At 45.4% G+C, this 17,569-nt stretch overlaps 1 protein-coding gene across 1 annotated transcript in view; it reads right to left on the reverse strand.

Moving 5' to 3' along the window:
- camsap2b (calmodulin regulated spectrin-associated protein family, member 2b) overlaps nucleotides 1-17,067 on the reverse strand; it is a 31,408-nt gene extending 14,341 nt beyond the window's left edge. The window contains exons 1-5 of the mRNA XM_071926912.2: nucleotides 16,767-17,067; nucleotides 11,159-11,418; nucleotides 4,845-5,024; nucleotides 3,305-3,391; nucleotides 1,277-1,309 (exon numbers count right to left, since the gene is read on the reverse strand). Of these exons, the coding sequence (XP_071783013.2) occupies nucleotides 1,277-1,309; nucleotides 3,305-3,391; nucleotides 4,845-5,024; nucleotides 11,159-11,418; nucleotides 16,767-16,905 (699 nt within the window). The 5' untranslated portion in view covers nucleotides 16,906-17,067. The remainder of the gene's footprint in view (nucleotides 1-1,276; nucleotides 1,310-3,304; nucleotides 3,392-4,844; nucleotides 5,025-11,158; nucleotides 11,419-16,766) is intronic.
- Between the last annotated feature and the right edge of the window lie 502 nt (nucleotides 17,068-17,569).

Genomic DNA, 17,569 nt, shown 5'->3' on the forward strand with positions numbered 1-17,569 from the left:
TTATAAATGTTGTGTACAATGCAGTGGCATCGAGGCAGGGTCTAAACTTCCTCTGTGGTGTTGTAACAGGCAATGCGGGTGATTTAGAGTTTAATAATAAGCTGTGTTAGGACGACATCTATTCTGACTTCAGGTTTATGTCTCTCCAGGCCTATAAAAACCCACAGATACAGCACTGCTACATATGTCTACAAGGCTTAATGCTCCCAGTTTGCCCATAAACACACAGGAGTGGTGTCATGTCTGCATTTTACAACAGATACAAGGAAAGCTGCAATCACAGCAGCTCTCAATGTCTGTGACAACCTCACTAGTGTCTGAGAGACAAGGTGTTGTCTTTGTGTGAAGAGCTGCATTTGAATTATATAAAAAGGTCGAGGCCATTGACCGTGTTCCCACAGCGGCCATTTTGAACTTATGTCATAACAGGAAACTCTACCCGGAAGATTGGCATAGTGCATGGAAACAGTGACGTCAGACAAACCAGATCGAACAAGAGTGGACCAAAAAAAGGGATGTTAGCTAGCTTACTAGCTAGTTAGCTAGTATCCCTGATACAGGACCCTTTGGTCCCTGTGTTGTCTCTTCCAAAGCAATACGACCAAAGGGTCCTGTATCAGAGCTAGTTAGCTAGTAGCTAGTTACTTTGGCTTGATTCCGGTAGCTAGCTATAGTGGGCCATTACCTTAAAATGTGAACCTATGGGGTGTCCGGGTGACTCAGTAGTCTGAGGCACATACCAGTAACCACAACATCCTGGGTTCGAACCAGGACCTTGTCACACATCATCCCCCTCTCTCTCCCACTCTTGCCTGTCTCTCTGTACTGTGACCTGTCCAATCAAGGCAAAAAGTGCCCAAAACAAATCATCTTAAAATGTGAACCTATATCCCTCTGGATTCTTGAGATCTATTTGTTTCTACTGTATGTTTTTCAGTGGGAAATCTGTGAAATGATATGTTTGCCTGATTCCCGATATTCTGTGCATCTTGGTACAACATGCCATAGCTGGGCTACTTGTTCTTCCCTTCCAGGTAGAGTTTCCCACCCCGAGTGTGATGTAAGTTCAAAATGGCCACAGAGGGAATGAGGTCAATTCATCTGCTTCCTATGAATAAAGGGGGGTTGTTTGATCAGACCAATGCATGATGGGACAAAGGCCACATGCACCAACAAACAAGGGAACCAGGGAAGGTGAGGGGTATGATGGGTTTGGGATTAGAGAGGGAGGAGGTACTGGAGGTTGGTGAAGGGGTGTTCGAATGGATGGACTTACAGGTAAAAGTCTCCAATACCATTTGCCAGAAGACTTGATGGTGGATGATGATTGGACGACAACGGGAGAGAGTGGGACAGGCGTTAGGCCGACAGCAGGCTACTGGGTTATGTTTCTAGATCTGGGACTGGGGAAAAACTCCTCTCTAGCATTGACTAAGCTAGACTAAGCATATTAAATTTCTTTATCATTGTTGAAGTTACAATGGAGTCTGCTTTTCTTAACTTTTCACACAGTCGCATGTGAAGACACACTCATTCACACCGTATCCACAAAAATGCTGAGCAACACGCACTTAGTCATCAGACCATGGTTAAAGATTTTCTTGCACCGTCTAAGAATAGGCTTGGTTGCACTACTGAGAAGTGGATTGTTTGTTTGTGTTCAGCCATCAGTGTGTGTGTGTGGTCGCATTTTGTGTGCGGTTATATGTGTGTGTGTGTATGTGCGCGTGTGGGCATGTGTGTGTGTGTGTGTGTGTGTGTGTGTGTGAAATTATCTCCTCACAGTATGTCCTATTCAGTGAATGGACTTCTGTTGAGCCTGATAATGCAAAGAGAGAGCAGGAGCTAAAGCAGCTGACTGACAGTATATCCCCGTCTTCACTCACGCCCTTAAAGGACTCTCTTCTTTCCCAGTTGAAGCCTGTTGCCTTTAAAAGAAGCTGTGTGTGTCTGTCTGTGTGTGTGTGTGTGTGTGTGTGTGTGTGTGCATGCATAATAGGTCACACACCCCCTGTGTATTATCAGCTTACAGAGTGATCGCAGATAGGCCGCGATTTCTCTCACTATACCAGAACACACTGAGACAAACGCACACAGACACTGGGTGGGAGGAAATTTGCCAAGAAACTCCCACAGAAGATAAAAGGTCCCTTCTAAACTGATTTAGCCACTCATGACATTCTGCAGCTCTTTGAAGAGAAAACTAATTTTGTCGCGTATTAGGGAACAGGGTTACACTCTTGTCACATGATACAGCCATTTTACAACCTGTTGCATGTAAACAGTTAATTCTACAATGGTGTGTTGTAGTCTCAGGGCGAAGAGACTGCCAATCAATGAGGAAGCTTAGCTAACCAGTCAGCTGTAGGTATCTTTGATCAGAAACCATCACTTGTTGACTTGTTACTGAATTGCAGGAAGTTCATTCACCTATTCCCAGTTGTAACGGTTAGTTTTTATATGTGTACACACAGATAATATTCATTTTTCAATTTTTTAACCTTTCATCGCAGTGTTGGAACTCCACCCCTAGGCGGGGGTCATGACCTGACGAGGCACTGTGCCGTAGCTTTATGGTTAAGCGAGTGGGGGAGGACTGCAGCCCGACTGCTGTGTCTTCTTTGTCCCCCATCAGTCTGAAGTGGAGCTGAGGACCGACTCGCTCCGTTACACGGGCCTTATATAACCCCTCAGTCTGCAGAATGACAGCACTGTCTCTGTCTGTCACTGCCTCCCTTCTGCTGTGTCTAACCCTCTCCCTGTCTCGATGGGTGTCATTTCTTCTCTCGTTCCCCGCTCTCTGATTATCAGCCGTACTGTACTCTGTACTCCTTTCTCACTTGTTCCGACTCCTTTTCTCTCTTTCCCCCGTCTCTGTCTATCGCCCTTTCTCTCTTCCTCCGTCCCACACATATCTCTGTCTCCTCCAACAGCAGTGTTGCGTCTCTTGCCAACATTTCTCCGCAGCTGGTATGAGACTGAGCTCATCTGTTCCTCTGATTTGCAGGGGAGTTGTGTGTGCTGTGTGTGCTGTGCTGTGTGTGTACATACTGTATGGGTGTGTGTGTGCGTGCCTTGTGTGCATACACATGTGTTTAAGCCTATGAGTGAGGCTGAGAAATATTTAGAGAGCGAGAGAATAAGACAAAGAACAGAAAAAGAATACAAGCGCCGCTGTGCTTCTGTTTGAGTTAGTTTGCACAGGGGAGGCAGACAGGGCATCACCAAATCCCTGCTAGTTAGACCTTTCACACCTTGTCATATGGGAGTCTGTGTGTGAGTGTGTGAGTGTGTCTGCTCTTACCTTGTGTGTTGTGGTGTTGGAGTCTTGGCAGGAGGCCTCTCTCAGCTTTTGCTCCTCCACAAGGATGTCCCTTAGGTGCTCATTCACCTGGAGAGAGAGAGAGAGGACAGAGAGAGAGAGATTACTTTGGTTCAAATTTCAGAGAAGTATTTGGTGCACACTGAGAGAATGAATGGAGAGGCTGTGTGTTAGACAGAGGAGAGTGATAGAGAGAGAGCGCGAAAGAGACAGAGAGAGAGAGAGAGAGAGAGAGAGAGAGAGAGACTAGAACATGAGAACAAGAACCACACGCATCAAAGAAAAACTTTTCACCACCTCCACTTATTAGTGAGTGGCACAAAACATCACTGTAACTTAATATGTGGCACTCTTCTGGCTTCCTGCTGGAGCACAATATAGAAACATCTTAAAAGCAAACGAGATTACTCTATTGATAGTATTGTTTCCTTAAAAAGCCCTCTTCTTTTTACTACCGTTACTGTTCCTCTGTCTTCAAAGGGTCTATACAAACAGTGATGTAACACTTTGGCCTGAGGACACATATAGTCAATTCAGCTAATCCCAGCCATGGCATGCAACGCCTAAGAGCTACAGACAGAGACAGCCACCCCTGTGTGTTTTTATATGTGTGTGCATGTGTGTGTAAGGGAGTACTGCATGTGTATCCGCCTGTCCTTGGCCTGCAGCAGGGAGCAGGAAGCACATGAGCTTCTGCACTGAGGAATGTCAACAAACTCAGCTAGGAACCAACATGTGGCATGTTTTGTGGGGGACACTACTGGCTGTTACTCTAGATCATAAGAACATGAGCATGACTGGTTCATGCCAAGCTGGGGCTTAGTTTATTATTTCAAAATAAGTTTAATCAGGTCAACATCGTCTTTTGGGATAACTGCATCATATTTACACAAAAATCTAATTTCCAGCAAGGTCAGTAAACTTCAAGTGGCTAAGTAATCTCTCTCAGATGAGGAGGGAAAAGTAAGGATGCAATCTCACAGATTTACTGCCCTCTTGGAGCTTACAGCACGCAGAGACCTCAACATTGTATGAGTGAGGTCTGACTTTACCCTCCCGATCCTGTTTTGGCAGACCAGAGGAGGTCAGGTTGAGCCTGACCTGCTGGTCAGCTCTTGGTAATCTCTCTGACATGATTACATGTGGATGGTGCCAGTTCTTCTGAGATGGAGGTAGTTCTCTTGACGACACTTTGGATTTGAACCAGCTATGGAGGATTTGAGAGCTGACAAGCTTCCCTGCACCTCACATATCTTCTATATCCAGAGCAAACAAAGAACTGTGTGTCATGTGAAAGACCACTAGAAGATGTTGGAGGATGTGTACAGAGTTTATCCCCTGTAATAAGAAAGCATGTGTCCTTGTGTTCTTGTGTGCACCCGAGTGTGGACACACTTTATTGATCCAGCTGGTGCAAATCTCTTCCTGGTTATAAGTAAGAGCCCATGTACGCTGGCGTTAGGCTGTCTGTACGTTGTGGGAGTGTGTGTGGGTGTCGTGGCGTTGACGTGTGCATGCGTACCTTGTTGATCCAGGTGGTGATCGCGTCCTCCGTGTCGTACGGCAGCTCCTGGATGTGTCCGTCGGTGTGCGAGGGCTCGGCGGAGGAGCACCTGTTGATGCAGGCCATCACCCGCTCCACACTCACCATCTCCACTGTGTAGGCCATCATCAGAGTGTCGATCAGCGCCAGATGGGAACTCTGTGGAGACACACAGCAGCCAACAACAGGCGAGTTAGGAGGGATTCTACCTGACATTTCTAGTGTCTGGAAAGAGAGTTGGTGCACATGTTAATTCATTCGATAGAGACCTCCAAAAAGCCTCTGAAGCAGCATCTACACAACTGGAAAACACTGACTTAAAAAATATTCTCTCTTATGCCTAAAATACAAATCACTTTTATGAGATGTTTCATACCTGTCAAATTACTTGAAATGATGTTATGTTGTATTTTCTATGTCTAGTAATGTTTATCATGCTATACTATCTATCTGTCTTGTGCAAGTGGTTGAGGTGGCAGCTAATTGGGATCCTATAAAGTATCATGTATAAAATGCATCTTTTCAGAGAACACAAGGCTTCTGATCGCCATCTCTCCCCATCCCCTTGGTTATGGCATTTGAAACCATTTGAAACGTTTATAGTACGCACACAACCCAATGTTGAATAGTTAACTTCATGGAGGTGGGTTTACCAGCCCTCAACACCTACACAAAGCATGACATTCTCCTGGCCTTTCTAATCCCATTCCAGACCGGTCAGACCAACAAGTCCTCCCCTTCCCTTTCCTGCCACGCCACGGGTCTACGCAAAAACATTTATGCTGTGTGTGTGTGTGTGTGTGTGTGCGTGCGCTTACCGCTTACCTAAGCATCTATCTGCGTGTCCAACCTAACTGAACAAACAGCCAAGTCAAGTGCTCCGTGATCCTGACGCCAGGTGACTCAAGCCAGTGGGCACAAACAAGCGGCGAGACCCACCGCGCCGGAGCCTCCCGCCCGGCACAGGCCTCTATTCAGAACCGCACAGCCTCATATAACAGCCAGTGTGACCATGTGTTTCCCTAAGAAACTAATAACCGATCCAATACTACGACTCTGGGCTGCCGCTACTGGTGCTTAACGTCAGCACCACATGCTCTGGAGCCAGTCTAAACAGACAGCCTGTACAGAAGAAACCCAACTATGGCTGTTAGACTGAGATGCTCTTATAAACTGAAGAGCCACTTGATGTCAGCTGTGAACAAATATTATTACCTGACTCTTACATCATTCAGTCTAATTCAACACCAAACATGACAACTAAGGTGACAGGGATGAAACAGCAGTCTTCCTTATAGTCGTTCGTACTGCACCAAACGGTCAGACTTGTAACCTGAGAGAAATACTGAAAAGTTTAAATCAACCAATCTGAGATTGCAAAATCTCGCTACCTATTAAATTACTGTATCTCACTTACCCTACTGGCATTGTTTATGTTTTGATTAACTGGAGAGAAGATGTTTTATGGCACTGACAAAAAAACTATGACAACTAAACATACAGTAAGTTTAACAGATTTTAAGTGTGTTGATGCAAAACAGATCTGTATATAGGCTTATGATGGCTAGGAAAGTTACAAACAAATTATTTTACATGCTAGTCAAACTCTTCTGGAATCTTACACATTATAATGTATATGGGCAAACAACATCTGGATTGGGGCTTTAAGACAAGGCTGCCACATTACAGGAGCTTGTTCTTAGAAACAGTCTGCCGACACTGTTTTGATTTCCTGTATCTTCAGGATATTGGAAGATGTTTGACATTGCGTGCATTCTCGTCTAGAGGTACTGCAGCTGGTCTGGCAGACAGCTGGACTGACTGACTGACTGGCAGACAGACAGACAGGCAGACAGACAGGCCAAGCAGTTTAGGCTGGGGCCGCCGGTAATCCAGAAAACCATGCTTTCCATATAAACCAACTGAGCTGCTTCTGAGATTGAAGCTTTTCCGAACTCATTTCACCTCATTTGCATAAAACCCCTAAATCTTTAATGTCGTTAAGAGGCTTGTGTGCGTGTGTGTGTGTGTGTGTGATTTTACATGTGTGTGTGTATATGTGTGTGTTCTGAAATCTGGGCGGAGAATGTAAATGGTCAGTAACAAATCACTTCTGTCAATTTTCTTTGTCATCTTGACTTTTGCATATCAAAATCTGTTTCTTCACACAAAAAATAACACATTTTAGAAACGTTTAGAAAACGACAAATGTATATATACACTGTATATACTTAGTATATTATGCTTAGTTAGTATGCTTGTTTGAATGTACATGTATGAATCCTAGTCCCTTTCCATTATTTATCCTTTTATTTGTCCCCCTTCACTCCCTTTTTGTGGAATTTTGTTTGTTAAAAGAACAAGACTTACTGCACACTGTGTCTCATTACTTACTTTATGTTTATGGTCACTAGACCTTCATCAGGTAAGCTTCCCAGAATTCCCAAGAATTTTGTTTATGAAATAAGGAGATGGACGAAGAAAGGGAGAAAAAATGACCTCCTGCCTCAGTATAAACCCATGAAATTGAATCAACCAACAGTTTTGTTCTGCTGTTTTCTCACTGCACTGTTGCTATAGGGACGAGCGCTCATACCTTTTATTCTGAGCTAGGTGTGTGTGTGTGTGTGTGTGTGTGTGTGTGTGTGTGTGTGTGTGTGTGTGTGTGAGAGGGTGTATCTGTGTGTGGGTGTGCATGTGTGGGTATGGGTGTGTGAGAGAAAGACAGAGAGTAGAAAGAAATGGAGCCACTGCTTACATATCTACAGACTGCTCTCATATCCACAGGAATAAAAACACTACTGTTGACACTACAGCATGGATTTAAAAGCCATGTGCTGCCTATTATCCCTTCACAAAGACCTCTGGTACCGTGTGTGTGTGTGTGCGCGCGCGTGCATGTGTGTTTAAACCACTCATGGTGACGGACACACCTTATAAGGCTGTGGAAATCCCAGACACTGGTCATAAAGAGCTGTACAGAGCCGCATTACACTCATGTATACTATAACAGCAGCATCAGTATTCATATTCACTACTGTTTGTGTGTGTGTGTGTGTGTGTGCGCCCTTGATCAAAGGCATCTAGAGGAAGGCACAATACAGCTGAGCAAACAGATAATGAAAGTAACCTCTTTCTCCACAAACATCACAAGTGTCTGCTTAGCACAGGCACACACTCCCAAATGACCTGTGTCTGAGCTTTGTGTTGTGCAGCTTTACACCTACATGTCTCGCTTTGTGGCGATGCCAGAGTGTATTGATGATTCTGGTGCAGTTGTCCACATCGCCAATAAAACTCTCTCTCTCTCTCTCTCTCTCTCACACACACACATACGCACAAAATCCCTAACTCCTTCCAACGTTTTTCCCTCCACAGAAAGCTTTCAGACACAGGTACACGCCCCTCTGCAGACAAATTCAATTACCGCTCCAGCTCTCTTTCTCTCTCTCTCTCTCTCTCTCTCCTCTTCGCTTCCATTACTTTCCCAGTGTTTTAACACTCAGAGGGCAGCGTGAAGCGTGCGTGAGACAGAGCGTGGAGGAAAAGAAAAAAAAAGAAGTCAAAGAGAGAGGCAAGGCGATATGGGTGGATGAGGGGGAAAGTAGAGCCAGAGAGAGGGACACACGTGGCTCGCACACTGCTGGAGGTCTGTCAGCTTGTGGAGTGTGTGTGTGTGTGTGTGTGTGTCTCTCATTTGTGCACCAGACATGCCTCGACTCACTGCGAGACCCCACCCTCCATAGTGCTGCAGTAGAGCACATCACGTCTTCCTCCCTCCTCCTCTCCTCAAACCTCCCCGCCTTTCTTGCTCTCCGCTCTTCTCCTCTCCCTTCATCTCTCCCTTCATCTCCTTATTTTCTCCCCCCCCCTTCTCCCTTCTTTCCAGATGGCCACATTAACAGTGGGCCTTTTCCACTCCTTCTCTGGCACGCACATGTCCTCCCTCTCTTTTCTCTCGCCCGCCAAAACGGCCATACCTTACCCTATACCTCTCCACTCTTCCTCTTCCTCCTCTCCCTCCTCCCTTGGCCCCCTTGCCACAACTCTTGCCCCTTTCCATTCGTCCTCTCATAGACTCTCACATTCACCCTTTTCCTCTCATCTCTTGCTCTACTTTCCTGCTTCCGGCTGGATCCCAGCCAAATGGCAGCCCCTAACCTCCATCACTCCCCCCCCTCTCCATCCATTCACCCTCTGCCACGCTCCTCCTCCTCCTCCTCCTCCTCCTCTCCCTTCTCCTCCCTGACTAGTTCTCCCTCCGCTGCACAGTGTATGGAAAAGCATGAGGTCATCATTTTCTTTTCAGATATGCCATAACCCAAAATGAAAAACCTCGACTTCAGCGTGACGGAAACTATACTGCTGACGTGCTGAGTCTACACACACACCCCACACACGCATACACACACACACACACACTTCCTAAGGGACAGCATTAACCTTACGAATTCAATGTGTGTGAGAGACAGAGCAACAGAAACGATAGACAGATTAACAGCTAGCCTGGCTGTGTGGTACACAGATGAAGGTCAATAGCCTTAGGGACTCGTTAGGCCTATAGGCTCCATTTGTCTGCTTAAACACTGTCACTAAAACTGTCTACTAAATCACATGCCATGCACACACACAGAGACACACAGAAACACACAGAGACACACAGAGACACACAGAGACAGAGACGATATACAAACACATACACATATACAATCCCTGTTGTGTGAGAGGACATGGGATAATTAAGTACCGCATCAAAACGCCACCCATCACTCCCACTGTCATGACACCTTCACTCGATTAGTGATGTAGTGCACACACATACACACACACACACATAAACATGTCCTTGACTAGTGACTTTGAATTATCCTCTAGATCTGCACAAAGGGTTGAGCGACACAAAGGGAGGGCATGGGCAAAACTGTCTATAACCAGGAGGGACAAATTTTGGGATGGGGATGGGGAGTAGAGGAGACAGAGAGAGAGAGAGACAGAGAGAGATAGAGACAGAGATGTGCTGGTACAGACGGCAAAGATGAAATGTGGTTAAGCTTCTATTAAATATTCAAAAGATAAGTCTCGCTTTAACCAGAAAGGGGGCGCGAGGATGAGACGGGGACAGGGACAGATAAAGGGAGAGATCGCAGGAGGAACAGAGAAAGACTAGGAATGAGCATGGGAGAGCATGGCAGAGAGGGAAAGAGAGCGAGAGAGAGCGAGAGAGAGAGAGAGAGAGAGAGAGAGAGAGGAGGCAGACGACAGACAGACAGAGAGAAAGACAAGTGAGCTGAGGGAGAAAGAGCCGGTGAGACAGACAGAGCGAGAGACACAGAGAGACTGAGGGAGGGAGGGAGGGGGAGAGAGAGGGCGCACTGCAATGCAGACACCTTTTGCCGTCAGCAGAAGTGCCCAGTCTCCAGCCATGCATGTACTAGCAGTGTGTCTGGGCCTCCATCACTGCAGATGAGCCCCAGCCACGGACTCACACTACTTCATAACAAACACACAGTCGATTGACTCAGATGCTTTTCTACAGTATATTTAGCCATAGTAGAATCTGTTCTCCACTACTGATTTCCAGTGAATGGTAACAGCATTATGTTGTGCTGCTAAGGCATGTTTGCCCTGTGCTGCCCGATGACACAGAAGCCGAACAGTGAGTAATGGGTTGCTATAGGAAACCTGTCATTAGGGGTTGTTTTTCTCCCAACAGGACAGATCTTGGAGGACACTCTGAACAGTAGGGCACATGGAGTGGTACACATGCATGTACTCTCTCTCTCTCAGACACACACACACACGCACACAATAGATCATAACTCACTTGTCTCCCATTCAAAGACATAAGGGAAGGAGAGAGCAAAAGGGCACAATAACATCCAGTGTGATAGTGTAAGTGTAATGTTCTTATGTATGTATATATTTATCTATCTATATATACTGTATGTATATCTGTATTTACACATCAACAGATTGAGATCCAAATCAAGTGACCACCATTTCACACATCAAACAGATCTCCATGGTTACTATATATATGTGTAAGTGTGTATGTGTGTGTATATGTGCAGTAACAGCAATGGGGGAGAGAAAAATGGCTTCCAATGGACCATAGGTAGGCCTATAGAACACCAGAAAAATGCAAAAGTTGAATATTTTTAAATTGCACACACTTTTAATGGCATCCACAGGCCAGATCCTGAGAAAGCCTGAGGAAAATCACAATGCCTGAAATTCGCTACTACATCATAAGCTACAAACACGCACACTCTCAGCCCTGCCTCACCACTCACCATGTGTATGGGCGTGCTGGTCAGATCTCTCTCGGTGACCAGGCGGTCCTGGTCGGTGACATACAGGCCTTTCTGGGCCAGGGCCTGGATGACAGCGTTATGTCCCAGTAAGGGTTTGACGGCATCGCTGCGCAGGATGAGGCTTCCCGCCCGGCAGTAGAGCTCTGCAGACTGCAGCAGGCAGGCCACAGGGGGCTTCAGGTGCTCCTGGTTGTACTGGTCCCTGTAGAAAGGCTCCGCCAGCTCCTCTGGCACCGCATCTGGGGAGGGAGAAAGACAGAGCATGGAGACAGGGAGAGAGGGGATGGGTTAGATGTGTTTTTCATGGTGATTCAATAGATGCTCTTAAAGTTACGATATACAACTTTCTGCCTTGAGGAATTGAAATGTAATGTTAGTCCCGTCCTTCCTCTCAGTTGGTCAAGTTCACACCCCAACACTTGTCACTTACAGTATGTGTCTACCTTGAAATGGACGCTGGGGTAACGCCACCAAGGTGATGAAGAAGCAAATGGCAAATACAGGCAGTCAACAATAAAAAAAGCAATGCCAATGTTTACTTGTGCTTTTGAATGGGCCTGGTTTAGCTTTACTGTTCTTTCTTTTCTTACTGCTATTGTTGTTGCTATGACTTCCCCGCTGGCCACGCCCACAGCAAATGGTATACTGTAGCCTACGCCCCAAAGCGCCCTGAACATTATAGAGAAGCCAATTCAGGCAAACGCGGGGGAATTAGACGTGTACATACAGTGACACAGTATTGTTATTTAATGCCAAAAAGTTGCATATTGCAGCTTTGACAACACCCCATAAACGCAAATCCCTGTGTTTAAAGGTTTTCAGTTGAAGTGATTATGATTGACGTGAAATGAATAGAATTGAACTGAATAGAACTGAACTGAACTGAGGTGGACAGAACTGAACTGAACTGAACATTGAATTGGGAGAAAATGGTGATCTTTGTCTTCTATTCCATTTAATGTCTGGTCAGTTAGTAGATAGCCTTATTCGGAGTGAACAACGTTGCCACAACTGATAATGTAACACCCCTTGTGTTTATACAAGTTACCAAGACATGAGTTCTCTTTGAAAAGTTTTCTAACGCATACATAAAAATAAACTAGGTTCCTGGTGCCACAGGAGTTGGCATAGCAACCTGTAAACCACAGCCAGCCAGGCTTTATAATAAGAAGTAATGCAACAGCAATGACACACTGGTGTGATTGTGGTTGGGATTGTATGGAGGGAAATGAGTTAGTGTGGCGATATTAGAACACCAGGAGGCCAGTGTGATTAGTGGTGACTGATGTCTCACACAGCGTCTTGCGATGTGATGTGTTAATTTGTTGGTGTGCATCTGCAGTATGTCGGACAGGAGGACAAGCCGCCGTGTCAGCGCAAATCCAATGTGTTGGTGTGTGTGTGCAATGTATGTGTGTGTTGGCGGAAGTGTATGTTGTCTATGGAGTCCCATCTAATCCTGTTACCTCACACAGTAAATCTGGTTTGTAGAAAATAGCTGGACACAAGCACACACACACACACACACACACACACACACACGCACACACATGCACACACACACACACACACACACAGTCCAGGACAGGCATTAAGAATAGATTCTACACTTACTGTCTATTACCAGTACAATTAAAGCCTATCCAAATCCAGATACTATGCTCTCTTTCTTTCTTTCTTTCTTTCTTTCTTTTTATATCTCCCTGTATTTACACAATGTTAACCACGTTTAAAAAAAAAAAAAAAACTGTATTCGTCATAAATTTGTCATGAGTATGACAACAGTGCAATTCTGGTGCGATCACCACTGCTGCATGCTCTGTATACATATTTATGCGCCTCTACCCCTCATGTATCACATGATGAGTCAGACGGCCCTGTGTGTGAATGTCTCTGTGTGTGTGTGCGTGTGGTGACACACATATCTGTAAGATTGTGTGTTACAGCGGTGAGTGTGTATTCCTGGTGTGTGGGGTCATTTCCTCCCTCTCTGCCTGTGAATCACACTGAGGGAAACAAGGGATCTTAAAGGTACAGTTTTCTGTTCTTTACTCCCCCAAAATAGCAATACTGCAGCAGCAAAACAGTTAAAACAGCAAAACAAAATAACACAATAAAAGTAAAGCCCAAGACACAAAAAAAATACATTAGGCTTGTGAGAAGACCCAGGCAGTTTGGCATGGATGTGGTTTGCATATCCCCCTCCCCCCCCTCCCCCCAAGAGAGATGAAGAGGGATATTACTTGACGCAGCAGGCAGACGTTTAACCACTTCAACAACTACTTAACAACAAGCCCTCTCAACTCCTGCGTCTAGTCACAACTATTAAATTTGCTTAACTGTTGTCAAAATGTCCGTCAAGTTGATTGATAGAGCTACATAAGCCATATATAAGCCACATATGACAAAAAAGGATTTAGCCTTGGTGAATTCAAATTTGGTTAGATAAATAAAATGGTTACTGTGTGAGATAAGTACTTTTGTGAGAGGTGCTTCAGAAAATATTCACAAAGATACAAGCTTTCTTTTCTGACAGTGAGCTAGTAGCATTTACACTTGAAAGCTGTGTATGTGTTTCATCTGATGACCATTAAGCTTAAAGGTTAATAACAGAGTATTTAAAAAAAAAAGCATAAAAGAACAGTAGGCTACAAGAGCTCTTTACACAGAGGGCAGGCTTTTCTAGAGTTCATGAAAAAGCTGCCTCGTCAAGGAAAAACCCTCCTTTGTGTCGGCCATCAAAGAGGAAACAGACAGGAAGTAGCTGCCACAGGAAGTCCAGACGCGGAGAAGACCGCTACCCTGGAGACCTGGATCACAGCTCAGCAGAGCAGGGAAGAGTCTGCTCAGCAACATTAACTCTGCTCTACTGCTCTTTGTTCGAAACCCGGCTCAGTTAGTGATCATGTTTGATGTTTGGTCATGATTTCTAAGGACAGTCCATATAGAAATTATATTATTGGTTCAACAGCATTAGCTCATATGTTTTTAGTATTATATGGTTGATTGGTGTAAACTCTCTCCTCCTTTCCCATCTGTTATAGATCATGCTCAAGTGGTAGACTGACTATTGAAACCTGAATCTAACTTTAAGGAAGACACCAACTTTTTGACAAATGAGCTGTTTGATCAACTTAACATTGTGCTACAGGAAGGCTGACTCATCTCTGGGTGCCCAGTATTTATTTACTTGACTATGGTACATGCCAAGTATGTTAGTGGACAGTATGAGCTCACTTTACATCATCTCAAAAGCACCGTAGCAAATGAAATACTGAGCACACAGATGTGAAACTCGCCGCACAGCTCTAAGTTGATCAAAGGGCTTCCCAGTCCAAAAACCTGCAGACTTTTGGCCCTCCAGGACACATGGTTGCCCATCCCCATGCTTTCAGTGATGCTGATGAGTTAAAGGATTGCGTTTCTAGCCAGGCCAAGGGTATCTACCGCACAAAAGTAACTGTCAGTGGCCAGTGGTGACGTTGGACACATTGGTGAGTCCAGCTCTCCAGCTGAAGTCGCTGTGGTGAGTGAGGAAGGGGTGAATATCATGCAACTGATACCATAATGTCATTGTCGGGTGAAAACCACAGAACTATTTTGGTGATTTTCATGGTTTAGCTTTATGTGCAGGATTACATGGTTCTCTATGAGTTGAGAAAGTTCTACGACCCTTTTGCTTATGAAAACCTTTCAAAGCCCAAGCAAAGCCGAGGTGAAGCGCCGGTCAGAGCGACCACCAGTTACATTAGCGCAAGAGAACATTCACCAGCCGTGAGACAAAAAAATCAATGCTGCTCTCGCATTGATTCTTAACAATGCTTAATTACATCAGGCTATTAAGTTAGCACTAAAGAGTTGTTGTTAATGTGAGAGGCGTCTTTTGTTGGTGCTTTGCTCCCTTGGGCTGGACTGACCAGACAGACTCTGTGTTGAGATGTAACTGATCTGTCCGCTGAGCTCCCATGATGCCGACATGACATGGAGACACACTGGGAGAGGAGTGTGAAGAGAGCGAAGCTGTGGTTTCACATGTAAAACACACCTACGCACAAAAACACACATGCATTGGTAGACACACACATATGCACAATCTCCCCCTCCGTTTAGCCTACGTATGTGAGTGTAGTGTACGTTTTTGTGTAAATAAATGCTCAGTACAAACTTTCAGCTGATGAGGATCTGAGCATCACCAGATTCAAACCATCGCTCATACGGCCAAACTAGGCCAAGCGGGGCTCTGAAGACTGGTTATGAATTGGGCCACAGTTCTCGGCGGCGCTGGGAGCCGAATCTGTGTCACCAGGAGGGACAGGAAAAAACAAGGCGGTGGTGGTATGCTAATAGCCCCAGGTCTTGTAGAACTGCATGAGGCTGGCCTGCTCAGCTAGGCTAGCACACAACACATGTTGCTGTATCCAACCCTGTCTGCCCCTGCACCATTCCATTTTCTCTGGGACAAGAGTGAAAAACAGAGGTTGAAAGAGTATCGCGGCGCAGCTCTATTCGGTGCACCCTGATGACAGGCCGATCGATAGGTGTGATCGTGTGTCGGTGTGATTCAGAAGTCCCTCTCTCTTTTGATCTCTCTTTCTCAGTATTTCTGTCTCTCTCTGCCGCGGCCACTCAGAGACTCAAAGAACTGTACATGGAGGAACAGCCGTTAAAAGCATTCATTAGGAGCTGGAGTAAACCTCTGGGCTCGGAGAAGGCTGGAATTACTCAGTCTTTATGAGGCCAGGCTGCCAAGGCTGCTTCCAGACCACACTGAGGACAGGAGGCAGGCCCAGAGCTGGATAAATGTTGTCATGCATACGGTAAAATCACTCACACACATATCCATGGGAAGAGATCAGTCCAGTCTAGTTAGACGGCCTCCATTACCACCACTGTTAGCATTGTCATGATCATCATGGTTAACAAAAACACGACAGTAGACAGACTGTATCTTAGTTATGCTTAGGTATGGTAATGAGTATAGATAGTAAAGATCTCAAGTCATAAAGTCAGACATACATTTAGGCTACATTCTTTACTATGGGTTTGTTATATAATAGGCCTGGCCTGGCTGTCTATAATGGGACTGTAGCCATGTTAATTCAGGAAAAACCAATGAGCAGGCAAGGCAACAAGTTAAACCAATAACTTTGTGACAAGAGCAGTGATGTAGCGGGTTAACTGTGACCTCCAGGTAGAAGGCAAACAACCACCAATGTAAGCAAAAATCAATCATATTGTCAGAAAAGCATTAATTTATGCTTTTTACCTCTAAAACACCCTATTCTCATACACTTCACATCAGTTTGATATTACATATGCCAGCATTAAAAGGTGGGTAAATTGTATTATGTAAATAAAAAGGGGGCAAACTGAGTTTAGGTGGGTTATCCTCCCTGGACAAGAGGGAAAATCTGATTCTAGCTTTATGTATAACGGTGAGTGGCTGATTACTGGATGTTGTTTACAAAATACTCCCATTTGTAGGCCTCCAATCCAATATTACATTATTACAGATGTTAGAGGATGTTATCTGACAATATCTTTCCACTCATCTCATCCAGAAATGAAAACAAGAGGCGCCACCTACCCGAGCCGAAAGCTTTGGCCACCAGCCACGTCAGGCTGCATGATATTTTAGCCCTTGTAAAGTCATAGTGATCGAAAGCCTTGATCGCGGGGACGATGAAGGTCCGTCTCATCCCCCTCTCATCTGCCGCATCACCCATCTTCACCCCAGGACTGTCGGGATCCCGTGACACTGCAACTGGAATATCAGTCAGCCTGAGGAATGTCTCCTAACGGCGGATGACATCCCGTCCAGAGGAATTCAATGCAGCAAATTTCCCCTTCTCCTAAAAAAAACTTTGAATGTTGGCCTGATTTTGAGGAGGACGGCGAGTTGACGAGCAGACACCTAAGGGCGCTCCGCGGTTACATGTGCACCATCCTCAGCGTTGTGTCCTTCTGTTCCAATAATATCCTTAAACCCGGACACCACAGAGCAGTTTAGCGTTTGTAGCAGGATTTCTGAAGATTTCCCCCATTCCCTGACGTTATCCTCAGGTTGTCCAGCATAGCGGGATAGGATGCACCGCTCCCTGTCTGTAGCGGGGGGAAGCTAACATGCCACACAACGGGACGGGGTCACATATAAACCCACAAGACTGTGTCTGTCCATGTTTTTCCTTCTTCTTCTTTTACAACTGTTTTCCTCTCTCCCTCAATCTCGGCGGCGTCTCCTCTGCGCTTTTCCTGCCGCACTGATCGGAGGAGAGAGCACGGTGCGCATGCGCGATCCACCCACCCAGTCTATCCAGTGGCCATATGCCTCCTCTCCTTATGGGAGTCATTCCACCACAGTATTATAAAAACCTAGGTGGAGTTAGTGGC

The sequence above is a fragment of the Centroberyx gerrardi genome, chromosome 13, assembly GCF_048128805.1.
Source record: "Centroberyx gerrardi isolate f3 chromosome 13, fCenGer3.hap1.cur.20231027, whole genome shotgun sequence".
Taxonomy (NCBI): Eukaryota; Metazoa; Chordata; class Actinopteri; order Beryciformes; family Berycidae; genus Centroberyx; species Centroberyx gerrardi.